The 26,805-nt window shown below is 59.8% G+C and overlaps 1 protein-coding gene across 7 annotated transcripts in view; it reads right to left on the bottom strand.

Moving 5' to 3' along the window:
• Nucleotides 1-26,805, bottom strand: part of RASGRF1 (Ras protein specific guanine nucleotide releasing factor 1) — a 123,907-nt gene that overhangs the window by 11,380 nt on the left and 85,722 nt on the right. For all 7 annotated transcript variants that reach the window (XM_057494882.1, XM_057494883.1, XM_057494884.1 and 4 more), the window contains 13 exons: nt 24,483-24,546; nt 22,545-22,681; nt 20,691-20,773; nt 17,550-17,798; nt 14,842-15,215; nt 13,760-13,885; nt 12,396-12,566; nt 11,732-11,838; nt 11,082-11,194; nt 9,363-9,423; nt 6,113-6,216; nt 4,680-4,764; nt 1,888-2,085 (listed from right to left, as the gene is read on the bottom strand). In XM_057494882.1, the coding sequence (XP_057350865.1) occupies nt 1,888-2,085; nt 4,680-4,764; nt 6,113-6,216; nt 9,363-9,423; nt 11,082-11,194; nt 11,732-11,838; nt 12,396-12,566; nt 13,760-13,885; nt 14,842-15,215; nt 17,550-17,798; nt 20,691-20,773; nt 22,545-22,681; nt 24,483-24,546 (1,872 nt within the window). The remainder of the gene's footprint in view (nt 1-1,887; nt 2,086-4,679; nt 4,765-6,112; nt 6,217-9,362; nt 9,424-11,081; nt 11,195-11,731; nt 11,839-12,395; nt 12,567-13,759; nt 13,886-14,841; nt 15,216-17,549; nt 17,799-20,690; nt 20,774-22,544; nt 22,682-24,482; nt 24,547-26,805) is intronic.

The raw sequence follows: 26,805 nt of genomic DNA, 5'->3' as shown, positions 1-26,805 counted from the left end.
TGGGAGAGGAGGTGGAAGAAGAAAGGGGGCCTGGAGACCGCGAGTCCTGGACTAAACCGGCTGCCTGGCTCTTGCCAAGGGCTGGTTGTAAGGTCTTCTGTTCTGGGCCAGCACATTCAAGGGGATGACGAACAGGAGCTGCTGAGGCTACATTTAAGGTCCTCTGAGAAATGTGGCCATTTTGGTGGGTCACAAGTGTCCACCTGCAGAGAGATAGCAAACTGTCCCTGCCAGGGCGGAGCAGGCTGTGCCGAGGCCACCCTGAGGCTCTGGGAGCTGGTGCTGTGCTGACGGGTGGGGAGAAGCCGCAGGGTGCAGTCTGCCACAGAGGGTGCCGGCTGGAGGGCTGCCACAGGCAGCGTTGATTTCTGGACCGAGCTGGCTGACCCCAGGTCCTGAGTGACGTCCTGGAATGCAGGCCAAGTCATAGGCCTTGACCTCTAACTGCCCCTGCTTTGCACTCGCCTCCGAGATGGTGGTCAGGTGGTGGTTCCTGCCCAGCCTCACAAGGGCGATGCCGGAGAACAAAGCCGACAACTCAGAGTCCCCGGTGTGGTGGGCAGGCGAGCCTTGTCTGAGGGCCTCTGGAAACGACATCGTTCCAGTGGCAGGCGAAGAAATACTCTTACTGGAATGGGCCCCTCGGGCTCTGCCACAGCCCCACCAGAAGCTCGATAGGCCACAGGAGCCCAGGGGGAGCCAGATTCTGCAGCAGCCTTGCTCGGCCTGACTTCGGTTCATGACACCATGTGTCGCATGCGGCCAGGTGTGCCCGAGGCCTGCGCTCCCACGCCTTCAGCCTGCTCTCTCCAGGATCCCGCTGATGTGACTGGCATCTTCCATGGTCCTTGTCCTAAGCCTGGCACCTCTGTGTGCTAAGCAGCAGGAGGCCCAGCCTTGCTGGGATGTGCCCCGCATTCCTGCTGTGGTCTGGGGCCAGAGTGGCTGGTGGCCATGAAGAGCAGCGGAGAAGCCCCAGGGCTGTCCTGATTTGGGCTACTTGTCTAAGTAGGAGGATTTATGGATCTTGTGGTTGCTTGGGGGGCCAATGGCACGAGGAGGGTGGTGAATGGGAGGTAATAAAGGGAACAATGAGGGGTACACGGCACACAAATCCAGAGTGGCTCAGATGAGACAGGCCCCAGAGAGGCCCTGGATCCCCACAGCCCACCCAGCCGCAGGACCACACATACTACTGCCAAGTTATTGGTGCCTCTGGGGGCTTACGCACCCTTTGGTGCTGCCTGCCTAGCCTCCTGCCCACACAGGCTGGGGCTGGGGTGTCCAAGTCACCAAGAGAGTGGCCCCGTGTTCTCTGCATTTTCAGGAGAGCTGCCCCTCATAATCTCACTGCAGGGGACTTTATTCCTGAGGAAGAATCCACCTAACAGTTTTTTAGAATCATGTTCAGATGAATAATGATCAGACCCACATTTAAGATCACCACTAACCAATGGGTAACAGGGACCAGCTCACTCTCTGGTGGCCAGAATGGTTGGTGAAATTTGAATCCTTGGATGGGACTTAAAGGATCACCTGACCAGCAGCTCAGCAACCCTGCAGATCTGGACTGGGGTCTCCACGAAGCCAACAGCCTTTCATCCCAACTCGAGAAGGGTGCTGGAACCAACAGTCACTTACACTTCCCACTCGGGGTGTTAGTTATTAGAGTGGGAATAAAGTCATACTGGTGCCAGTGCCACATCTGTGGGCCTGATACTCGGTCCCACGTGATATAGGAGAAGAGGTTCTCTGTTTTACCTGGGAGTGTTGGTCCTCACCCTGCCCTTTGCCCATCTAAGGATACCAACTAGCCAGCCCTCCAGTCTCCCTGCCCAGCCCCAGCCCAGCCCCAGGCAGGCAATGGTGCCAGCTTCCTGTCCGCACCTGCTTAGAGACTTTGAGCCATGTCTTTTTCAGCCGGAAGATTGCACTCCGGTTCATGGACGAGGTGATCTCCAGCACAGCGTTGTAGTTGTGTAAGCAGCGGCATATGTCAGCCACAGCCACCCACTTCTCGATGGCGCTCACTCTTGCATTGATATCTTCATTGCGGATGATTTCTGAAGCAATCAAGTTACTGATCTTTAAGATCATGCAATAAGACAAGAAAAAAGGAAGACGAGTAAGTATTGTAAAGATGATAAGTTACCATTACTTGCGGATTGTATACTGCCTGAAAAGCCCAAAAGAATATACAAGAGAAGTATTAGAACAGCTAACAGCTCATTAGGGTGGCTAATTAGAGATTCAATATCCAAAAATGGAAAGTGCTCCTATATATTAGCAATAACAACTACAGAATACAAAGAAAAAGATATTATATTCAAAATACCAGTGGGAATCTGTAATTTACCTAGGAACTTCAGTGTGATAGAGGATGCTACATGCCATGCAAAAATAAGTTACCAAAGATTACAAAAGGTTTAAATATGAAGAAGATGAAACTCCCAAATAGGAATATAAATGTGCCATTTTTCATAACTAATATGACTTTTGTGCAATCCAATAAAACATGCAACGGGAGCTTTCTTGAGAACTTGACAAAGTCATTTGTAAGTTCATCTGGAAGGAAGGAGATGAAAGAGTCAAGTTCTGAGGAACTCTCCTACCATGCATCTGGGGTGTGGACAGGCCACACACTCTGTGGCACCCAGTCTCATATAAAGAAGAAAACACCTGGGGCCCAAATATCAGGGTCCTAGAGCTACAAGGAGCTAGGGAAGCAAGAAGTACTAGGGCTCCTTCTACACTTCTGTGCAGTTTCCTGTGAATCTATAATTATATAAAAATAGGAAGTAAAAAAAAAAAGACTACTTGTTATAAAAAAATTAAGGTGATAAACAGACATTTAGAGATGAAAAAAAAATGTAGGGCTTTACCACCAAGAAATCTCAAAAATAACTTCTAAAAGTTGTGCTTCAAAAGGATGGACTGTAAAACTACTTAAGATGGAAAACTTCTGATGAGAATCAGCAAGGAATAAGAACACAAAATAGTACATATATTATAGCTTGATTAAATGGAAGTAGTGATTTTTTTCCATAAGGGGAACACTGAACTCAAAACAGTTTTATATGTCATAGTATTTTTTTTTTAACAGAATAGTTCAGTTAAATCTTCCAGGAAAGAGAGAAAAAATGTCTGCCAATTTCTTCTGTGAAGCTGGTGTGATCTTGATCCCAAAACCAGATGCAGACAATACAAGACAGGAAAACCGCACACACATCTGTTTGATGCACCAGTCATTTTAGGCTTGTCCCAGAATGCAAGGATGGTTGAATATTGGAGAAAAACCTGTCACTGTCATTCACCACGTCAACAGATTAAAGGAGAAAACCCGTATGACCACCTTGTTAGATGCAGGGAAATTCAATGTTCACTTCTGGTAAAAACCTTAGCAAACAAGGAACAGAAAATAATTTCTTTGACTTGATAAAGAGACAAACAATATCCTAATGGGGAAATGTTAAAAGCCTTCTCTTTAAAACCAAGGAGGAGAGTCACTACTGCCATTTCCATTTGACACCATGCAGGGGGCCAGCCAGGAGGCACCGGGCACGCAGCACAGGCACTTGGCCTGGGTGGCACCTTGAATCGTGCGCCCGGGCACTGCCTTCCCCACCCAGCCCCAGGCCTGACACTGGAGAGCCAGGGCAGTGCCACTCAAGAAGATGACGAGTGAACAGAGGATGGGAAACGGCCAAAAGAACTTGCCCGGGAGAGAAGACGGTTCCCATAAGCACGTGCTCTGCCTGTGGGAGAAAGGTGGGACTTGAACAGAAATGCCGAATGCCCAGTGGAGGTGAGGGCAGCCCTCTGTGGGTGGACTGCAGGACCCGGGCAGGTGCTCCTGCTGTGTATCTCTGGGGATGAAATGTAACCTCCTTGTGTCTCGGTCTCTCCCTCCGTAAGTGGGAGTATCAGATAATGGAGAGGATGTGCAGGAACCCGTGGCACAGGCCTGGCACCCAGTGAACACTCAACAAACGCATGTTTCACATTCCCGCTTCTGGCTGGCTTGGGCCCAGGCGCCGTGGGACAGGGAGGGAGAGGGTCCGCTTCCTGAGCCTGGAGCCACGGGACTTCTGCGTTAGGGGGAGGGGGGCCTTGCCCACCTCCATCACCTGCTTTCCCCTCAAGACCTGTGGCCCGCCGGGTCCTCCCTGCCTCTTCCAGGCCGCCGAGGACCCTGCCACCTGTGGGCAGTGCTTGCTGGGGGCTGTCCTTGCAGTGGTTGACATGATGTGGCCTTGATCAGGCGCTCAGGACAAGTGGAACCACGTGCCCCATGTCCAGCCACCCAGGGCCTTTGCGCTGACGACAAAGCGCAGGAATGAAGAAGCCCTCAGGGCTTTCCCGGGGGTGGGAGCTGTCTGTGGCTGGGTGCAGCCTGGGCAAACATGTTGGGGGGAGCCAAGGGGCCCTTATCCCTCCAGGCTGGGGCCGTGCAGCAGAAGGAGGACACGGGCTGCCCGACCGGCCAGGACAGCCTTCGTCTCTTGACACCTGATGTGCTGATGGGCCCCCATTAGGCCGGGGTGAGCTTCACCCGGGACAGTCGTGTGTAAGGGTCACAGGCCTGGAGAGACCCAAGCCGTGTTCCGGCCAGAAGAAGTGCCTGCCCCCCCCCCAGCAAGGAGAAGCCTGGTGGAGGCGCCCCGGCCCCCCCGACTCACGTCATTGAAGTGCCTGGTGGTTTTCATGATGTAAGGGGTCCGCTCGTTCTTGTCCACCTTCATCCAGCCTTGCCCGAAGAACTCCCTGGGGGAATAAGGGGATGCCAGGGCGCGTGGGGCTGGGCTCCGGGGCTGCACCTTCTGGGGGGGTAACTGTGCACAGAGTAGCTGGGACGCGGGGTCCTCGGCTCAGATCCAGCTCTGCCCCCAGCCAGCCATTTGGCCTCAGGAAGCCCCTCTTATCACAGGGCCTCTGTTTCCTCATCTGAGAAGTGGGAACAGTGGTGCCCAGTCCTCAGACTTATGGGGAGGTGGGCACGCAATGAGGCATGGGGGGCACATCACATGCTGTGAAATGTGGTGGGCACACCAGCTCCTGTTTGGATCTTGTCTGCAGGGAGAACTCACAGTTTAGAGCCACTGTGCGTGAGCTGTTCTGTAGAGCGGGGAGGGCAGGAGGCCACAGAAACGGCCAGACGTGAGAATAAAGGGGCCTGCAGGCCACGCCAGCAGCGTGTCTGGTACCGCAGACTGTGGGAAGCCACAGGCCATCCCCGGCTCCAGAGGCTCCCCACCTGGCAGCAACCGAGCAGGGCTGGCCAGGAGCCCCGGGGGCAGGATGGCCGGTCTCGCAGCTCCTCAGAGGGAGGCAATCGGGGCTTCCAGAGCACCGTCGCCAGTCCAGGGGAGGTGGGACCCTCGCAAATACCAGGCGGGGCTGCCTTTCTGGAAGGCAGAGCTCAAAACCCTGCAGTGAGTGAGTCATGGCCTCAGATCCCCCGATTCCAATTTTGGGAAGCTATTTTAGGACAATTGTCAGAAATTCAGAGAAATACGTAGTTACAAGGAGGTTTACTCAGCTTTAAATAAAACAGTGAAACTAAAATGACCCTGGGGCTCGATGCACTGTCGGGAAACACTGCTCTTAGGAGAGACGCTGCTTACAAATGCCACTTCAGTCTGTTGGCAGATGAAGAAAGACTGGGACAGAACTGTTTACACAGCGAAATTACAGGGAACACGGGGCTGACTACAGGCCAGGCAGGTGACACCAGGCCTCGGGTCAAAGTCCACAGCTGACCCAAGTCTGCCCCTGGGTGTATGTGTGCACACACATGTATTGCACACTCTGTTACATGTTCATATGCACACACACACACATGCACACTCCTTTTCCTGACCTTCAGAATAGAGGTGCTGAGTTAGAGGAACTTCTGGGAAAGTGTGTGTCCACACAGCTGACAGGTAGGGAGAGAACTTGGCAGGGGGTGGGGGGCAGGGGGACAGGGGGCAGGGGGCAGGGGACAGGGGGCAGGGGGCAGGCTCCCTCAGCCCGGGGGAAACTTGCGTTTTGTTTCACGCTCCTGCTTCGGGGATGCCCCAAAGGCAGCGCCCGAAGTGGGGGGAAAGGAGGCCACGCAGCACCCGCTCACTCGTAGGGGATCTTCTTGAAGACAAGGTGGTCCAGCAGAGTCAGCTGTTCCGCGATCTCCAGGGCAGAGTGGTTCTCAAAGGGATCTGCCTTCACGCCTTCAGCCTGAGGGGGGCAGGGTCCGGGTGAGACCCTTGAGGGGCACCTGCTGGCCTCTGGCTCCTCTGGTGTGACCTCTGCCTGGATTCTGGCGGGTGGGTGGGGGGTGCGGTAGGGAGGGGGTGCAGAGGGACCGGGAGCCACCGGGGGCTGTCTGCCGTGCCTCATAAGGCTCCTTTGCCTGTTTAGTTGCTGCCAACCCTCCTAGCGGCTCCCACGTCTCCCGCACGGGTGAGACAAACAGGCACCTGGAGGGTGACCAGCCGCTGAGTCACTGGGCCAGAAAGGGGCCGACAACTCCAGGCTGTGACCTGTCCCTCAGGTTCTGCCTGGTCCACTACCAGCTGCATGAAGTTTCCTTCTGGATTTGTGCAGATGTGGACTGCCAGGTGTGGCTGCCCCGGGACAGTGTCCTGTCCTATGCTCAGAACAGCTGTCTGGCCCTCGCCCCGGGTTATGGTGTCCCTGGATCCGTGGACGTCCCCTCAAAGGCATCTACCACCTGGGCCACATGACCAGGGGAATCTCCAGGGAACACTCAGCAGCAGACTGTGGTCTCTGTGCGAGGACATGGCGAGGCCAGGGTTCTTAGGCAGAGGTCCCACAGAAGGACTGTGGACCAGGGAAGGGCTGGGGGGGAGGCTGGAGCAACAAGGAGATGGGGGGGCCGTTGTGCTGGGCCTGGGAGGAGCTGCGTCCACAAAGGGGACAGTCAGGAGCAAGGCCCTGACACCCCTCAGGCCGACTGGGACCCACGGTGGGGGGGCCTGGCTACGCTGGCCAGAGGTCCTGGTGGACGGGGCTAAGCTCCCGAAAGTAGTACCCCCCAGGGAAGTGGGGTCCACTTCACATCAAGGGCACAAGCCATCCGCCCTGGACCGAGTGCCCGCCTCCCTGCCTGCCCTTCTCGGCCAACAGGTCATCAGGGGCCGGAAGCTGGACCCATGCCTTGAGACCAAGCAGAGGCAGCACGTGCAAACGAAGAGCAGGCGCTCCACTGTGGCCTGAGTGTGCATGTGTGTGTCTGCACACGTGTCTGCCCGAGTGTGCATGTGTCTGCACATGTCTGCTTGAGTGTGCATTGTGCATGCATGTCTCTGTACGTGTGTCTGAGTGTGCACACGTCTGCACACGTGTCTGCCTGAGTGTGCACATGTGTCCTTGTATTCCGTGAGCCGCCCCAGGCTGGGAATGACCTGTCAGCTCACATGCAGGACCCCATGGGAAGGGGACACACCCCTCCAGGGACAGGGCAGCAGGTCTGTCCAGAGTGAGGACCCGGCAGAAGGAGGCTGCAGCTCTGGAAGCAGGTGCAGGCAGGTGGCTGCGACAACCATTCCTGAGGGCCTAGATGGCTGAACTCCTAGCGCCCAAGGGCCAGTTTCTGTCCCAGCCTAGGGTGGGGCTGGGTGGGGCTGGGTGGGGCTGGGTGGGGCCTGGGTGGGGGGAGCTGGGCGATGGCCTGGTAGCCCACTGAGAGGCTGAGAGGCCTGGCCTGGGGAGGTGTGCTGGGCACAGGGGAGCGGGCAGCCCTCTGCGCCCTCCTGGTGTGGCCCTGGAAGCAGAGGCCAGCGGACAACTTCCACGGGGCTTGGGAAAGACCCTCTGCTCCCTGGAGAGGTTGCTGGGGGCTCCCCGGATCAGATGTCCCCACAGGCTCTTGGCTCTGGGCACGAGCCCCGAGGCCGGGGGCGGCTTGGGGAGCGTGGTTCTGGGAGGCCTCAGGCTGTTCAGGAAGGAACAAGGGCCCTCGTGCTCTGGAGGGCTAGACACTCCCACTGGCCCTCCCAGGAAGGGGGCAGAGAGCTGTCTGCACCCCTGCAGGGAGGCACCAGGAGCCACTCTCTCAGGGCTGCCCACGTCCCGGCCCCTAAGTGCCCTGCCCGGGTTTTCCCATCCTGGGCATGTGCGGGTCCTGGTGGTGGCAGGGAGCTAGTTGCTCCCTGGGACCTTGCCCACCCCCAGGGCCGGAGGAGCCAGTTCCAGGAGTCAGGGGGGAGAAGGGGGGAGAAGGGGACAGCGGGTCCTGAACCCGGGTGTGAAGTCCTCACACTGGCTACTCCGAACAGACTGGAGGCCCCTCAGCCTGTCGGCGAGTGAGCCAGCATGCACAGAGGGCCGCGCCATCTCCACCGGGCCGAGGGCCCTGCCGTCTCCGCCTGTGGGGAGGTTAGCTGGTCTGCTGAGGGCAGGCCCGGGGCTCTGGGGTGGCCTGTGGTGGCTTTCTGGGTGCACCACCAGCCTGTGAAGCACAGTGGCCCGGCTAGGCCCTGGGACACCGACTCCCGTTCCCCTGCGCTGTGTGGAGCGCCCACTCCTGGGGGGGGTAGCACAGCCCCTGGGTCCTTCCCCCTGGGGGTGAGGCAGGGGAGTGAACCAGGCGTGAGTGTGGGCAAAGCCCTGCCACTGACCACGGCCTTGGGGGACCGCTGCCTCCCGGCCCCGCCCGCCTGGCCTGAAGGATGGGGAGATAGAAAAGTGCCGCCGTTGCTAAGAGGCCCCCGTGTGTTTAAGGGCCCAGCACAGGGCCCCCATCAGCCAGGGGCCTGACCCCTGCCCTCCTCCCAGAGGCAGGGTGAGCACGGGAAGAGCAGGGGGCCAAGGGGGTGGCAGAGAAGGGAGGTGGTAGTGTTTGGGCCAGATGTCCTCCTCCAGAACAGACCGCTGGCATCCTGACCCTGCAGCTGTGGATGTGGCCTTATTTGGAAATAGAGTCTCTGTACACATACACAGATTAAGGTGAGGGCATCAGGGAGACCTGAACCCCCATGACAGGTGTCTTCCTGAAAAAGGGAAGTTTATATACAGGGACACAAGCACATGGGGGGAGGCGCCGTGTGACAATGGAGGTAGACACGGAGATTCGTCGCCATGAGCCAAGGAGCGCCAGTGGCCACCAGAAGCTGGACGAGACGCACAGGGAGCCCCCCAAGAGTGTCTGGGGGGGCGGGGCTCTTGAGACAGACTCCGGCCTCCCAAACAAGGAGAGGATATGTTTCTGTCATTTTAGCTCAGTCTGTGGACTTGGTTACAGCAGCTCTAGGGAACCAGGACAGGCGTGACCAGCTCAGCCAGGGCTGATAAAAGCGGGGCACCTGGGAGCCCCGGGGGGACGGGCACGGCCAGCAAGCAGGCGGGCAGGCCCGGCTCACCATGTGCGCGATCTCCTCCAGTGTGACCTGGCTGTCTCCTGGGTCCTCCTGCGTCAGAGTCCTGAGGGACAAGACAGGATGAGTCCCGGGCAGCCTTGGGCACACGCCCTCGGGGCCCCACCCCTACTGGCCCTTTGCCGGGAGCCTGCCCCTCCCTGCACGGCCTCTTCCTCGTGCGGGCCTTCAGGATTCAGCCCCTGGCCTCCCGGCAGGTGAACCCCTCTGCGGTCTCTGCCCAGGTCCACCTGTGCTGGACCAGCTGTCTATGTGCCTGGCCCTGCCCCACGTGACTGGGAGCCTCGGGTGGGTGCCGGCACAGGGCTCCTCCATGCACAAGGATGGCATGGAGGGGAAGGACTCCGGGGCTGGAGGACTAGTGGGTAGGGGTGCTGGGAAGCTGGGTGGAGGGAGAGGAGGGTGCCAGGCAGCAGCATGGAGGCCCGAGGTGCAGCGGCAGGGCTGTGGAAGGCGTGGTGAGAGGAGGCAAGGGAGCGGATAGGTGTGTGGGGGTCGTGGTCACTGTGAGTGGGCAGGGTGGACCCTCCCTCATTGTGCCGGCGACCGAGAATGCTGGGGGAGTGGAACAAGGCCAGGTTGTCAGGGGGGCTAGGGGCTGATGGTTTGCATGTGCACCTGTGTGCCTATGTGCATGTGTGCACATGTGTATGCGTATGCATGAGTGCACATGCACGTGTGAGTGTGCCAGTGCACTGTGCATATGTGTGCAAATGTGCGTGCATACGTGTGAGCAGGGCTGGGTACTGAAGATGAGGCATCACAAGGATCTAGTATTTGGAGCCTGGGGGAACCATGGGGCTGGGCAGGGGTCTCGGGAAGCACAGTGGGGGGTCTGGTTGGAGGCAGGCTACAGACCTTGGTTGGGGGAAGGAAACGGGAAAGTCTGGGCCAGAGATGGGGCGCGGGGCAGGGAGGGAGGAGAGGCCTGCCCCCGGGCCCAGCTGCAGGCAGGGCTGGGAGGGGCAGACCGGTCAGCGGATGAGGGCCTCAGGTGGGCAGGGGCCCGAGTGCAGCACTGCCAAGCAACCCACGGAAGCCACAGCATGTCTGCCCTGGCTCAGCGCGGCCCCTGGAGCGGGTGCTCCCCTGGTCCAGGGAGGGCAGCGAGGCTCTGGGAAGGCCCGTCCAGGGCCGCACGGCCAGGCGCCGGCTGAGCCAGCTCAGTGGAAGGCTGCTGACCCCACCTCCACCAGGAGAGGCGGCTGGGCGGGGGAAGGACAGACTTGGGGCCAAACTGACCCGTGTGGTTCAGCAGGCATTTCCCAGAAGCCACAAACAGGCTACCAGCGCGGTCCTGGTCCCATAGGCTGCACCTTGATCACCGGAATGTTCTCCAGGCTGTCCAACATGTGGCCACTCGTGTGGCGGAGGAACTGAATTTGAACCTTATTTAACTTTATTTTAATTAAGATTTACAGCCATAGCTGGCCAGTGGCCACACACAGGGCAGCCTGGACTAGATTGGTGTCTGCAGCTGTGCATGTGGGCAGAGAAGCAGGCGGGGCTCTTGCCTCCCGGTGGTCAAGGTCTGACGCAGGGCGCAGGGGCAGGACAGTGGAGCCTGGCTGCGGAAGGGGGTGCGCAGCCCCCAGGCACTCCAGGCTCCTGCCCAGGCTGTCTGCCTTCCTGGGAGGGGCCCCTTCCTGTGTGTGGGCAGAGGGTAGGGCCTGGCTCCAGTGGGCGTCCGAGGGCTGCCCCCACCTGACGATGTTGGCTGCCGCCTTCCTCTCCTGGGTCAGGAGCTCTGGGTCATGCATAACCTCCTCCAGGAAGCCGATCACTTTGCATTTGAGCTCCTCGTTGGTCTCAAAGTCCTGCGGGGAGGAGGTGTGCATCTGGTCCCGGCTGAGGCCAGCAGAGGAGGCTGTCGCCCCTGAGTCGGCCCGCGGAGGCTGCCCTGCCTCCCTGCCCTCTCACTGGCTGGGCCGGACACCAGGGGGCCTGGAGACCTTGTGTAAAGGCACCGGGCGAGGCCAGGGACTACCCCTCAGCGGGCTGCACCCCTAGGCCGGGACCCTGGCAGGACAGACCTTCCCACACCCCTCCTGCGCACCGAGGTGGAGAGATACAGCGCCCGCCCCCTTGCAAGTCCTGACCCCTCCCGGGGGTTCCAAGCAGGTCCTTCTGAGAACACGGGGTGGCACACCTGGGCCCCTCCTGCCAGTGCCCGGCTGATGCCTGCCCTGCTCCCTTGGCCCTCTGCTGGTCCTGGGGCGGGACCTACAGGTCCCCAGCAGCCCGCCCAGAGGCTGCGCACCCACTGAGAGTGCCCAGAGACCCTGTGGCATAGCATGTTGTGCACCCACTGAGAGTGCCCGGAGACCCTGTGGCATAGCACACTGTGCACCCACCTGAGAGTGCTTGGAGACCCAGTGGCGGAGCACGTTCAGCACACGGTTGGTGGCAGCCCTGCGGATCACAAACTCCTTGTCTCCGTTCCTCTGGTCAGTGGGAAACCCTGGTGGCACAGGGCAGAGGGGAGAGAGGGTCTGTGAGGACAAGAAACGAGCCTGGCTCTCGTCTGGATGTGAACCCCAGGCCCGGTGCTGGGGCTGCCTCTCGCGTTAGCCATGGGGAGGGCTGCCGGTGGGGGTGAGGAAATGTTGGACGGCCAGCCTGGGTTCTAATGAGCCAGGTGGGATGTTGTGGCTTCGCATGGACACAGTCCACAAACACCCACCTCCACTAGGCCTCTGCGTTTTCAGAAGCTGCTGGAAGATTCTGGCAGCTCTCCAGACAGGACCCCCAGCCCCCAACCCAGCCTCTGCCCTGGACATGGGGGGCGGAAGAGGGGGACAGAGGTTCCCAGGGGCAGTGGGCTTTACCGGAGCATGTCTGCCCAGCAGCTGAGGGGATAGGTGGGCGGAAGGGGCCTCCGGGGAGAAGGGCCAGTGTCAGCCGAGGCCCAGAGTAGTGAGTGGCAGACACCGATGGGGGTCGAGATCTGGGGTTGTGGCTGCTGTGGCCGGCCGACCCCAGGGCCCGTGAGTGGGGAGCCCTGTCCCCACCCCAAACCTGCGCTGGCCAAGGACATCCTCCGGTACTTCTCCTTGTTCGGGGTGCCCTCGTTGGCTCCTGCAGTTGCTATGGCGAAGGCGGAGGCTGCCGACAGGGCATTGCGATTGCTGTCCAGTTCACGACAGGAGGTCATGACGACCCCGTTGTTGTAGGAAAAGAGCGGGAACTCTGTGGAGGGGCAGGGACCAGCCTCAGCTTCCCCGCCCAGCCCATGGGGGATTAGAAAGCCCGGGGCTTCTGCACCCAGGGCTGGCCGGACGTGGCCAAGGCCCCCGGTGGCCGCCCTCTGCTTCTGAGTGAAGTGTCCGGCCACCCCTTGCCCCCCGCGCTGCTCCAGAGCCTGTTCATTGGAATGAACGGCTAACCTGTGCGATGCCTGACCTCCACCATTCACACCGACAGGCTCTCTGGCCAGTGGGGTAGAGGGAGGCACACCCAAAGTCATCGGCCCCTGACTAGCTGTGTGGCCTCGGGTGAGCCACTGGACCTCTCTGAGTCTCAGCCATCTCCACATTAGGGGGCTGCTAATACCTACGTCAGCAGGACATGACGCTTGAGGAGACTGGATGGAGGGCAAGCCTTACATGCGCCACAGGGTACCAGCACCAAGGAACCGTTACTTTTTTAGTAGGAAGAGTCGCATCTGACTCCAGAAACCTTCAGCCTCATCTCCTAAGTCTCTGGACTGCAAGCACATACATACCCTCTGAGGCATGAGGTTCGTTCTAAAAGTGCCAGGCCAAGCTGGGCTCTCCGTGCGTTCTGCGCTCACAGGTCAGGAGCCAGCCTGCCTGTGGTGTCTGGGCAGCTTCTGTGCACAGCTGGGTGACCCTGCCACTCACCAGGTCTCCTCCAGGGCCCAGGTTCTGGGAAGCTGGGGACCCAGGCCCAGTCTGTCTGTGGGAGCAGGGGCTCCAGAACGGGGCTCAAAGCAGGAGGGGCTGCTCTGTGGGGGAGGCGTCCCAGAGCCCCCAGTGTGGGAGGTGCCTAACCGGGCGGAGCTTTATGGCTCCCCGGGACCCTTCGGGATGGCGCGTCTGAGCCTCGAGTGGGACCATCACCCTCTTGGCGTCCTGCCCCGTATTGGAAGCTGGGAGTCACCCGGCCGCTCTATGAGGCCATCAGAACTGAAGGGCCTGGCATGTGGCAGGAGCCCAGGAACCACGGTCCCAGCCTGGTCTCCCTGCGTGTGCCCTGCAGCCGCGCAGGCTGGTCTGGAGTCGGGGCTGCAGAGCAGGGTCCCGGGAGGCGGGAGGAGCTCCTGCCCTGGGGGCCTCCGACAGGGCCACGCCCACCCGCCCCTCCCAGCCTGACTCTCACGTCCGCTGGGAACCGTCTGGGTTGGGATCTGCGAACCGCACCTGAGGAATTTTTGCTTTTGAGCGCCTTGGGCGTCGTCGGAGACCAGGTCGGGGGCGTCTCGGCGTCGCCGTCGTCGCTGCGGGTAGCCTCGTCGTCCGACTCCTCCCTCACCGAGACTTCCGAGCCTGTGGGGAGAAGGGAACCGTTTACGGGTCTCCAGTCGTCACTGATTTTAAGTTCAGGTCCTAATTGACTGAAGCGAGGCTGCAAGCGTTGCATTTACCTGTTGAAGGAAGGTTAGTGGCTGGTTGCGTGGGACCTGGACTCCTGGCGCAGACGGGCACCACACATCTCCAAATGCCTTTTCCCGCCTGGCTTCCCAAACGTCAGTGGGCACCCCGGGGGTCTTGCTAGAATGCAGACCCTGGCACGGAGGTCTGGGAGGCTGAGAGCCTGCACTTCAAACATGTGCCCGGGGGCTGCCTGCACGGTGATCCTATGGCCCGGCTCCCCCGCTTTCACTTGGTGTGTGAGAAGCAGCTTAGCTGGGAGACCACCTGCCGTTGGCCCAGGAAGTCCTGCCTCACACCTGCTGCCCCACGTCCTGGCACTGTGACAGCATCCTGGTTTGGGCCACAAATTACAATCTCCCTAAGCTTAAGAGACCTAACAGTTTACCCATCCGGGGAACACTGAGGAATTATATTAAAAGCCCAGCTCTGGCACTGTGAGATCTTGGTCAGAAACTCTTCACATCTTTGGGCCTCAGTGTCCCCGACTGGAAAGGCAGTAGAATGACCCTTGACCTTTCTGTGAACCCAAGGGAGGTTCAGGTCTTCCCTTACGAAGGGTCCACACGCTGCCCACCCCCACCCTCACCCACGCAGACAGGTTCAGGGCTCGGTGGGAGGCTGGCAGGAGATGGTTTCTCAGAACTGTCTTGTCTGACTTGACAATGTGCCGGACCTGGGGTTTCTGAGAAGCACACTTGTGAGCACGTGTGCTGACTCAGACCCATGCTGGTGGCACCCAGGACGTGTCCTCACCGGAACAAGGACAGAACCGGCCAGAGTTCTGGGCAGCATCTCCCAGAGCGGTCAGGGGCTCTGCGAGGGGGTCCCGGCTGCCCATATCTACTCACCCTGTTTGCCGATGGCCGAGGGGTCTTCGGGCTTCTCGGGGGCCATCTCGCCCTCGTCTGGAATCTTGCTGGCAAAGCTGCTGGACACGTAGAGCTTGCTGGTGTCCAGCGCGGCCTTGCTGAAGGGCGACATGGCCGGGAACGTGGGGGTGTAGCCGTTGGAGCCGCAGCTGAGGGTGGCCAGGTCCAGCGCCTTGCCGCCCGTGATGATGGGGATGTTCAGGGACAGCTTCCGCCGGCGGCTGGGGGACGACGTCTTGGTGATGGACAGGGGCGGTGGCGAGGAGAACTTGCGGGTGGCGCGCGGGGACTTGGGGGTGTCGCCGTACAGAAGCTTGTTGTTCTGACCACTGGCAAACAAGAGCTCGAGGGACCTGCAGCGAGGGCAGGGGGGGCATGTCAGTGCCAGGGAAGCTTGGCCCCGGCCCAGGATGGGGTTTCCCTGTCTCTGGTGGGGACGTGGCAGCCATGGGTACCCCGACACAGCCTGACCCCTGAGCAGGCCTGTCTGAGGGAGGCCGGGACGCAGGGCGTGTACGAGTGGATGGCCTGGGCCAGGCATCTGCCAGCGCAGGTGTCCTGTTCTGAGGGCTTGGGCAGGGGGCGGGGTCTCTTGTGGCACCGCAGGGCTGTCTGAAGCTCCTTCTGGGCAGCTGCAGACGCTGATGAAGTGCTAAGGGTCCTTCTGACCTGCAGCCTCTGCTAAACCTCTCCTGCCTACCCCGGAGCTGGTGTCCCTTCCCGCGCTGACCTCCAGCCCAAGCAGGTTCTGGGGGTGCTCACGACTGGGAAGCCACAGCTGGAGGTGCAACTGCTTCATCTGAGGCCTCCCCACTCTGAACCCTGAGTCCTTGTACCCCACCGGGGCACTTGGCCTGCCTCAGGCACAACTGGGGGCAGGAGGCTAACAGTGGGGTTTCCCAGCAACGCTGGCCATGTCCCCCACCAGAGGACAGGGCTGGGCTGGAACAGGCGACAGGACAAATTGCTGCTCGTGTGCACGGCATGCGCCTGCCTGGGTCCTGCTTCACCGTTGCCCCGGGAGGCTCCTTATCTCATCACAGGCAGGAAACAGGCTCTGAGAAGGTCAGGGCAGGGCCGGCTGCTGGGTGGGAACCTGCCTCTTCCCACCACGGGGCTCTGCCCACTGGTGCTGGGAATGACCTTGGCTGGTTTCAGGTGTGAACCCCTCCAGGATGGGGTGGTTTCTCCTGCTCTGCCAGGGCCCTTGGGAAGCCGCATGAGGCTCAGGGATCCAGGGCAGCGTGAGGCCCTGCCCTGAAGAGGCCCGAGCAGGCGCACCGCGAGTGTTGGTGGGCAGGGTGGGGGCTGGAGGATGGCAGGCACATCGTCACCCCCAGTGGGCCTGCTCTGGCAGCAAAGGCGGGGTGGGAGGAGGGATGTTTGGGGCCGCCTGGCCCCTCCTCACATCTTGGGCTTGCATTTGGGGCCAGTGTGGCCTCCCGGTGGCCCTGGGGAGTTGGTGTAATTCAGGAGCTCACCCCACACAGCCCTCAAGCTGAGGCTCTGGCCCCATGCCCTGCGGGGTGGGGTGGAGGGCAGCTCTCAGAGGCTCTTGAGGCTCAGGATTGGCAGCCAGAATAGCGCCAGGCAGGAAAGGAAAGGGCTGCAGCCCCTCCATTTCTGGCAGATCCCTCCTGGATCCACGTCCATTCCTGCTTTGCCTCCTGCTGGCAGCCCTGGGCAGGCCCTTCAGGCTCTGCTGACCCAGGATTGCAAACTACTGTCTGCATCTCAAATTGGGATGCAGGCAGGCAGGTGCCCTGCTTGGTACCACCTTCACCTGGGAACCGCTTGGTGAGATGGGATGAAGGTTTCTGTTCAGCTACGATTCTGGGTGCCTGTGTGTCGGACTGGGATCCGCCGTCAGTGAGCCCTGTGGGCTTTGCAGTTCTGGCCCCGGGCTGGCCTCGGGCCTTGGCGGTCCAACACTGGCCCTGCCAGGGGGCTGCCCTGCCAGAATTCTCCCCGGTGGAACCCAGGGCAGCTCCTCAATGCGTGGCCAGAGCTGGGGAAGGGTGACTGGACACTGGCTGGGACAGACCCGTGAGGAGGCCGGAGGGACTGACCGCAGGGGACTCCCACCCCTCCTGTCCCTCCGACGGGCCGGTTGCCGGTACTCCACAAGCCTGGCCCTGGGTTCAGGTCCCCTCTCAGCCGCAGACCTCTCGGCCTCTCTGCGTCCCAGCTGGCCCAGGGACGGGCCTGAGCTGGCCAACAGGGACGGGAAGGCGGCCTTGAAGTCAATGCCAAGGTGGCCTGCGCCACATGCCAAGCTGCCCCAAGTGTGCCCAACGGGGGGGCTCCCTTGCCTCTTGGGAGCGGCACGTGGTCTAAGCAGGGAAGGGATGAGAACCCCTCCCTCTGTGCCCCTCCTTCCCTTTCTTCCTCTCCACCTTTGCTTCTTAAGTGGTGAGGGCCCCGAAGCACTGTCCTTGGGAGAGGGGCGGGTCTGCTTCAAGGAGGGGTGCTAAGAGCTGAGCGCACGCGTGCCCCCAAACTCTACCCCAGGGGCAGGCGGGCAGAGGTGGAGCATGCTGGGACTGAGCAGCAGCCCCGGGCAGGCCAGGCCTCCCACCTCCATGTAGAGGGCAGGCTTGGCCAGGGGTGACCCACGCCCCCCTGCTCAGGTCACAGCCGCCCCCCCCCCAAGGCCCGGCTGGGGCAGGCTGGCGGGAGGGGCCCACCTGGCGGGGATAGCGCTGATGGGCTTCCTGTAGATGGCGATGAGCTTGTCCAGGACAACGGCGGCCGTGGCAAAGACGCGATAGGAGTGCAGGAAGGTGTTGAGGAAGTCAATGCTCAGGAAGCGCAAGTCGGTCAGCCGCTCCAGCAGCCGCCCCACGCTGGCATACCGGATCTGCAGCACTTTGCAGGAGTTCATGGTCTTGCTGAAGCGGATGTCCACGTCATCGCAGTACAAGGAGGTGTCGGACCTGGGGGAGGAAGGACCAGGACAACTGGTCTCGAGTTGTCTGGGCCCGTGGCTGTCTGCCTGACCAGGTGGTGGGCATGCGGAGGGCTGGCCCACCACTGCCCCCCCGGCGCTCCAACAGCCAAGGGCCGGACAGACAGCTAAAGGTCTGGCTGGCTTATTCTGGGTGCAAGGAAAGCTCTGGAAGGATGACCTTGAGGGAGAATGGGCTGCAATTTCCATCCTAAAAATCTGACATTAAAAAATTCCAAGAAACACCAGATAAAGTATAACAAACTTAATACCATGTTGCCAGATTCATAAGATATAAGGGAAATCTGTTTACACAGAAGCGTGGGCACAAGTGTTCACAGCAGCATTATTTATAATCACCCGAAAGTAGAAACAACTCAGATACCCATCACATGATAAAAGGACAGGAACGTAAGGTCTGTCCCTACAGCGGAGTATCACCAGCTAGAAAAAGGAACGAAGCGCTGATATGTGTTGTGACACGGAACGACTTGAAATCATGCCAAGAGGAAGCAGCCAGAGACAGAAGCCCACAGATGGTATGATGTCATTCGTGTAAACTGTCCTGAACAGCCCACCCAGAGGCACAGAAGGTAGGGTGCCAGGGGACGGGGGTGGGGGAACTGGAACTGATGCTAATATATACAGGGCATCTTTTCGGGGGGATGGAAACATCCTGCAATTAGAAAGTGATGATACGATAAGATGAATATACTGAAATCCACTGAATTGCACACTTTCAAATGGTGTTTCTATGGTATGAATTGTGCCTCAATAAAAAAATAAGTAGGGGTGAAAAAGATAGGAGGGAAATTCTCAGGGGCCAAAAACGAAGAGAAATTTGGAAACCAGCTGAAGCTTTAGCCACCGTTAGGGCATCTGCTGCCCTTGGACACCAAGTGCCTTGGGTTTTGGGAGGGAAGTGAGCAGGGCTGTTGGGGGAGGAGTGAGACTCTGGGAGGGCTGTACCCCCAGTGACAGGCGGCCGAGGGCCATCCACCCACCAGGAACGGGAGACTGTGGTGCCCTGTGTTAGCCCAGGGCCCGGAGGTGGGGAGGCGGGAGCACAAAACTCCCTGGAGAGAGTGTTACTTGCCCTCCAGTTTTTTAACAGAAACCTGTAACTACGGTTGTGGTCTGTGGTCTGGCATTAGGGTCAGTCTTTGGACGTCAGGTATCTGACTAAAAGCGAACCCCCTGGGGTTGGGCAGGCGTCCTGCACCCCAGGCCAAGGCGATCTCTGCATGGGGTGGGAAAGCGCCCCAAGCCAGAGCCATCTTCTGGGATCTTCCAAGTTGGGTCTGGAGGCATCAAGTCCCGCTCCTTACAGGCTGCTGAGATGTGAGGACAGGTGCTGGGCGCAGTCAGCTGTGGGCTGAGCTGGGGCTGACCTTCCATGGGCCTGTCTCCCAGCCGTGTGTGAGCTCGAGGCCTGTGGCGAGGGGGGAACAGTGGGACTAAGGGCCGGTGCACCGCATGGCACCCTCTGGAGTCAAAGCGCGGGAGGTGGGCTTCCAGTGGGGTTTGGAAGTCGTCTCCAGTGCAGCGGCGGTTTTTCTTTTTCTGGACTGTGACTCTTTATGATTGTGTTTTCCTCTGCGTTCTGCCTGCTGGGAGGCATGGACTCGCATCTTGTGCTCACGCTGAGCTCGTGCAGGGTGGGGGGGTCAGCCTCGTCGGGGCCTCCCCTTTATTCCCTTTCCTACTTTCCGTTTACCCTCAATCCTTATACGCGATGAGTGTATTTTATCTGATTGTTTCTTATGCATTTGGTAGGCTGCCTCAAGGCCCGTGTGTGTTCTGGGGGACAGGATCAGAAGAACAGGCTCTCGCTCAAACCCGTCCAGTCTGACGGGCAATGTGGGCCCCACGCGTGCCACAGGTGTGCAAAGTCCGCGGGCTTCACTGAGGTGGACTAAGTGAATTCCTGTGCACAGGTCACCCGAGGCCTCGCAAACAAGCGCCGGCTCCGAAACAGGAAATCGAACCCAGGAGACAGGATGTGTCAGCATCTCCCACTGACAAGCGGCAGACCCAAGCTCAGAGGCGTTAAGCGACTTGTCCAGTCACCACAGAGGCGGCACTGGGGGTGGGGCTGTGGCCTGTGGCTCGGACGCCTCCTGTGGCTGCACACCAGTGGGGTCACGGGCGGGGGCTTCAAAGGCCTAGTGTGCATGAACTGCCCAGGGTAGCTCCCCCTCCGGCACGCGGCAGGGTCACCAAAGGCCTGCTTCGTCATGCTGGCCTCATCACGGTGACTGGCGGGGAGCGTCACACACCTGGCCGAAGAGCACGCCCCTAGTCGCAGAGGCCTAGGTTACCCAGATGTTGCCCCAGACAGCGGCAGCACGGCCAGCAGGCAGCGGGTCCTGTGTGTGCCAGGTGGGCATCTGCAGGCTCGGGATTCAGGGGCTCAGACGGAGGTCCGGGAGCGAAGGGCTGCCCGGGCTGGAGGAGTGGGGGCAGGCAGGCCGCCCGCGCTGCCAAGGGCCCTGGGAGCTGTGTCCGTCTGCTCGGAGCCAGACCCCTCGCCCCCGGGGCTGCTCAAACACAGGGGCCCTGGAGCCCATGTTCTCCAAGAGTTTTCGTTTTGTAATTAGGAAAAGAAAAATAGTTATTAAATAAAGGAGTGCATGGGTTCATTCCTCATGTTTTTAACAGCCTAATAAAAATCTGTATTTTAAAAACAAGCAGCAATAGAAGCCCAGAGCCACCATCCAAATACTCATCAACCCCAGACACACGAGAGAACTGACACCCCGGACACCCGGCAAGGAGCACCAGCGTCCCCGGAACAGCGCGGCCAGGCCCAGTGCCCCTGCAGGCTCAGGCGGGCTGCTGCTCTGCGAGGCGGCACCCGAGGCGGGCGGCGGGCACTCACTTGATCATCTGGGGCACAGTGACCTTGGAGTTCTCCTCGAACGCGTTCATCATGAGCCCATTGCACCGGATGTTGTCCACACACTGGAAAAAGAGAGGGGACCCCAGGGTCAGCCTTGGTCTCTGTCCTGGGACCCAGGCCAGCAGGAGCTCTTCATCCTGAGGGGTTCACGTGCCCCCGCCTGACACAGGTCCTCGGGGTCAAGGGCAGGGTCAGCACAGGGCATCCCTCAGACTTGGGTCAGAAGTCAAGTCCCAGATCAGTGACCTCTCGGGGTTTACCTGGCCTCCTGAACCTCAGTTTCCTTGTCTTCAAATGGGGATAATGACTCTTTTATCTCACTGGGTTGTTTGCCAAACAGAAGCTTCTGGCCCTGGCCACCCTGTTGCTGACCTCTGAGGGCAAGTGCCAGGGCAGGATCAGACCCACAGTGGCCTGGGTCTTGCTCCCAGGAAGCCAGCCCGGCAGCCCTCCACGCCCTGCGCCCGCTGTTCTCTGTGCACCGTGGTGCCCACACTGCTGCTGTGGACTGTCCTTCCCATTAAAAATCCCGCCCGGGGGAGGCAGGGCTGCCAGCACCAGGGGAACAGAAGACCAAACCTTTGCTCAGCCTACAAAAATACTCACAATCCAAACTTCGCTTTGAATCAAAAGTACCCACCCAAACAAAAAGACACATCACTGTCCCCCGCCCAAGCCTGCACACTTCTGCCCAGAGAGGGTTTCTTCCTGGTGTGGCACTGGGGGCCTCTGTGGGCGCTCATCCCAGAATCTCCTGGTTTTGAGGGTGCGTGTGGGGGCCAGTCACTCAGACGTGCAGAGAGGCTGGCGCGATGGGTGGTGGGAACCCCAACCAAGTGTCCTTGTCAAGGCCCGGCCCCGCCCCAGCTTCTCCCACCTGCCACTCTCAGATCCTCTTTAGCTCCGGATCTATCAGCAGCCCCCTAACGCCATGGACTGGAGCCTCCTGGAGGCATCCGAGGGCCTGGGGAAGGGGCTGGGGCCCCTGGCCCCTGCTGGCTTCAGCAGGGCAGAGCCCAGTGAACGGCCCTGAGCCAATGGGGGCACGAGAGGGGTTTTCCTGCTTTCTGTTTTCTCTGGGCACACTGGGTGTTTTGAGGACACATAGTAAGGTACATTCTGCCAACATCCCTGCCCTGCTCTTCCAGGGTGGCACGGTGGGCAGGTAGGTTAGAGGGAGGGATTACGTGCAGTCAGGTTGCCCAGAGAGGTGCATAAAAGGAGGGCTGGGGTTGGGGGGGGCACCTGTGAGTGTGGCGCAGACTCCAGCCCCCATGGGGGGCACTCGCTGGCCCAGGGAGGGGCCTGTCCCGAAGCCTGGAGCTGCTGACAGCCTCCCACTCAGGTTTCTGGCCTGGCCCCACAGGTGCCCAGCCCTGGGTCCCCAGGAAGTCTGTTTTCTGCCACACACCCCGTGGGGTGATCGGCCCTGTGCAAAGACGGAGGCTGGGCCTCCTCTGCACAGTCGGCACTGGGCCTGGTAGACGTGTGCTCTCCTTGTCCCAGCTCAGCTGTGCCTGCCTGCTTGGGTAGCAGTGTGCAGACTGGGTGCACACCGACAGCCTGGGGCAAGTGCTGAAAGGCCGGTTCAGGCCCCAAAACATCTGCAGGTCGTGTGCCACAGGGGGCCGGGGAAGCTCGGGACCCCAGCGTTTTAAAGCATCACTGCAGCAGGTGATCCACATGCAAGGGTCCCCGGCCACTGAGCAGGTGCCCTGGGGACTCTGCCTCGGGTGGGCTGTCACTCAGGATACTGTCTTTGCATCAGAACCCCGCAGCCATCCCCACGCCCTGGACCAGCTCAGGCGCGAAGGGCTGGGTGGAGCTGCTCACCTGGCTGATGTCGCTGGTCCACGCCGCCTTCTCCTGTCTGGACGAGGCCACAAGGATCACTGTGAAGGGCGGGGAATCCTTCGGCTCCACTCCGATCTTAAAGTCCAAGCGGTCCGTGTCTTGGCTGGACCCTTTGGCTTCCGGTAGCAGAACGGGGAGTTGGCAGAGTGAGGGTGGGCCCTTCTGAGTCGGAAGACCTTTTAACAACACCTCGCCTCACCCACGGGGGAGCCACTGCACTGGTACGGCGTCAGGCCGCTTGCCCGTTTCTCCCTAAAGTGTGGAATCCCTACACAGAGGTGGGGTGTCCCCAGAGGTCATGGGACCGGCCTTCTGCCCTCCTTACGCCCAGTGAGAACGTCAAGACCCCAGTAGGACAGCAGCAGAGCCAGGATGGGAATGGGCCGCATAGTGGGCTGGCCCCTCCTGCTACCCCTGGTGGCACCGGGCCACCGGAATGTCACACTGGAGATGGGCACAGACCCGGCTGGACGTCTGGCTCAGTTCACAGCCCCCCAAAGCCGAGGCAAATACTAGATATTTCTATTACTGTTCTTAACTCAAGAAGTTCCTCAAACTCTTGGAAGCTGTTTCCTTGGAAAGACTACGGTCAGTTTTGGGATCCCTCTGAATGCTCTCACAGGAATGGGGTGCCCCAAACAGGACAGGGAGGTGGAGGGGTTGGTGTTGCTGCTCACTGGCTGCGTGACCCGGGGGTGGCACCCCTCCGCTCTGGGCTGCAGACCTGTCCTGGGCAAGCAGCAGGGGGATGTGATGTCTCTGAGCCCCCACCCCTCCCAGTCCTGAGCCCGAGGATTTGTGATTCCTTGCTGGGCACAGAAGAGCCACTCCATGTGACTCAGGGTGGGGCGATGCTGGCCGAGAGGCAGCATGTCTGTGTGTTGAGTCGGGGGCGTGTGTAGCCATGTCTCCGCTCCCCCCATGCAAGGGAAAGGGCTTTGGGGCTGACAGTCCCGCCCACATCCAGGCTTTCCCACAGAGCAGCTGAGGCCGTGAAGGAAGGCCACGAGGGGACATCTGTGTGGTTGTGTGTGCGTGGACAGGTCCCCGGCCCCTGGCAACCCCTCCTGCCCCTGCTGTCTACCCAGGCTCTGCTGAGACTGGATCTGTGGTTCAGATGCGTCCAGGCTAAGGCGCACCCCCAGGGGAGGGCGTCAGAGCTGGGCAGGGGTGCCAGTAAACAGGGAGACAAGGACCAATTTGGCACAACCAAGGGACACTTGTGACCCTGCAGCCTAACCTAAAGTGCTGACCCCATGCCCCAGTCCTGATGCCTGGGGAGGGGACCCCCAAGAACACCTCCCCAGAGGCTTCCAAGCACCAAGGCTGCCCCCCCATCTACCCCACTGGCTGATCGAGGCCCCATTCCCGCGCCTTTCCCCAAATTGCCTTCCCTCCTGCCACTCTAACCACCTGCAGAGGACAGCTCCCTGCACTCCCTCTGCTGGTGGCCCATGTGTCCCCACACATCCATTCTTCTCCACTGGAGGTCAGAGATGGGTGCTTGCTCCTTGGCTGCTTGGGTATGTAAACAAGGGGTGCTCATTTGGGGTATGTTGTGACCCCCAAACCTAATGGCACCACAAGTCCAGAGACCCAGGCAGCTTAGAAGGAGGAAGGCAGAGTGAGGCTAATACCTGCTGGGCCAGGGGGCTCCTTCTCCAAAGACCCAGGCCTGGCCTTTCCCGGTCCAGGAGAGTGGCCACCCCACTCAGCACCCCCACATCCCCCAACAAAAGCCATGCCTGGGCCCAACCTTTTGGGGGATGTGTGTGTGTGTGCACCTGTGTGTTCACTTGTGTGAACACCTGTGTTCTCCTGTGTGTGCATCTGTGTGAGCACCTGTGTGCACCTGTGTGTGTGCACCCATGTGAGCACCTGTGTGAACACACATGCACCCATGCCATGTCCACCTACCTTCCTCTTCTGTGCTTTCAGGGTCCTCCAACAAGGTGCAGTCAATGAGTGAGATGACTCCATTCTGGAAAAAGCAGGGGGCAGGCATGCCATTTTAGGAGCCCCAGAGCATCGGCATGGGACGGGATTAAAGGGAGCAACACGTATACAGACACATATGTGTATGTTATATTCCAGGTGCGCATATGGCTTTTAAGTTGAAGGACTTAATCTTCCTGTAAGAAGCCCAATGAAGCGGATCAAATGAGATTGTCTCAGAGAAGCCTTCCCCCAGTGAGGGTCAAGCTTGGGCCAGGGGTGGAGGGGCGGGAGCCTGGCCTGCCTGGCCCCTTCAACAGCTCCAAGGCATCGCCTCACAGCCACGAACCTGCAGAATTTTGCCATCACCTATTCTAGCCCAAAGCCCTCAGGTCGCCAGTGGGAAAAGGACCAATCTCACAGACACGCCCCAGGTATTGCCCTGGCTGCACAGATGAAGAAATGAAATCTGAGAGTTACGTGTCTCACCCACGGTCACTGGACGGGTGGGGACCTGAGCCCAGCCCATGGCCAGTTACTGGCTTTCAGTACTAGGAATATCTGGAAAAATGCCTCCTCCTGGGGTATGAGAGGGTGTGAGATCCCCTGATGCTGTGATGACAAGAGTGGCCCCAGCTGGGGTGGTCGTGAGACATGTCCATGGATTCTTGATGCCCCTCCCTTCAAACGGTGAAGCCTACTCCCCTGCCTCCTGCGTGCGGGCTGACTGAGGGGCTCACTTCCCACTGAGAGTAAGGCAGAAGGAATGGGGTGCACCCCTGGGGACAGTGGCCCCTGATTCTCTAGTCTCTCAGATCACTTGCTCTGGAGGAAGCCAACTGCCCCATTAGGACGGGGCTGGGTAGGTACTGAGGCCTCCAGCCAACAGCCGGGTGAGGGGCCACCCTGGAAGAGGGTCCTGTGGTCCTAGTCACTGCAGATGAGCAACCGAGCAGCCACACTGACTGCGCCTCCTGAGACCCCGACCATGTCCAGCAAGCAGTGAAGTCACCCGATTCTCTGACCCACAGAGACAATGAGACACCGAGTGCTTGTTTTAAGTGGCCACTCACTACCCAGCAACAGGTAAGAAATACAGTAACAGACGGTGACAGAGGCCTGGCCCGGCAGCCAGTCTGTCTATGAAAGTGTCTGCAGCCCAGGATGCCACCTGGAGGCAGAGCAGGGCTGGGGAGTGCATCAGGGGCCCCCCGTCCTGGGCTCTGCCCTGTGCTCGGCTCTTGGGTGGCCTTGCCGAGCCTTGACCTGCCTGGGGATGTCACTGCGCTCGACAATCGTGAAGCTCCGTCAGCTCTAACATTTCCCCCCTGTATGCCACAAACATTCCTGGGGTAGCTTTAAATCTTGTGCGTGTGCAGCATTCTGCTTTCAGAAGGGACTTGGGCATTCCGTTTCCAGGTGGACCTCAAGAGAAGCAGTTGGGTTTTGGCTTATGGTTTAAGAGCGGAGACTCCGGGACCTGTGTTCAGATCCTCGCTTTACCACTTGCTGGCTTCAAGAAGAGCCAGTTTCCTTAACGGATGAAACGGGTTGTTCCAGCAGTTAGATGTGAAGCGTTTGGAGCAGCGATCTTGTGCGAGGGCCGTTACTGTATGACCAGGAGCAGCAATGACTGTGTCCCCCGAGCACCCCCGGGGACCAGGCAGGGGCCATGCACTCAGCGCCCACTGGCTCACCTCTCCCTCACCACACCGCCCAAACGGCACCACTGTTTGCAGGTAACTGGCTGGTGGCTCAGCCAGGGGGCAGTGCCAGGATTCGAGCTGCGCCCCGATGATGCACCCTCCCCAGTACCCTCAGAGACGTTAAAAATGCAAACAGCTCCCCGAACCGAAGTGAAAGACTAAACATTAAGATGCCCTTCAGACCAGGAAACTGCCCTCTGGTCTCCACCCCGACCTGTGGGGGCAGGGATGGTCGCAGAGGCCGCTCCACAGCTAATAAATAATGAAAGCTTCTTTGGTACGTAACGTGGTTGAAACTGGAGTCATGGGTGCTGGTCAGTTAAGTTCTCCCTGTGCTGCCGACCAATCTGCCAGCGTGTCCATGTAAGCAGCGTGTCCCCCAGAGCTGCGCTTGGTCTCTGAGCTCTGCAGGAGGCGCCGGGCTGGGCACCCGGGGGGCCCTGAGCTCTGGCTCAATGAAGGGCCCCTTCTGGGTGGATTTGAAGCCTGCCACGTCAGGATTCCATGGGGACGGACTTGTGCTGGGGTGCCAGTGCTCCACGCTCCAAGGAGGGCAGCTGTCTGTTCCCATTGCTGATGAGGAGTGAGGTGTAGAGGGG

This window comes from Manis pentadactyla, chromosome 18 (genome assembly GCF_030020395.1).
Source record: "Manis pentadactyla isolate mManPen7 chromosome 18, mManPen7.hap1, whole genome shotgun sequence".
Taxonomy (NCBI): domain Eukaryota; kingdom Metazoa; phylum Chordata; class Mammalia; order Pholidota; family Manidae; genus Manis; species Manis pentadactyla.
Note: the sequence above shows the minus strand (reverse complement) of the source record. Positions and strands in the feature narration are given on the sequence as shown.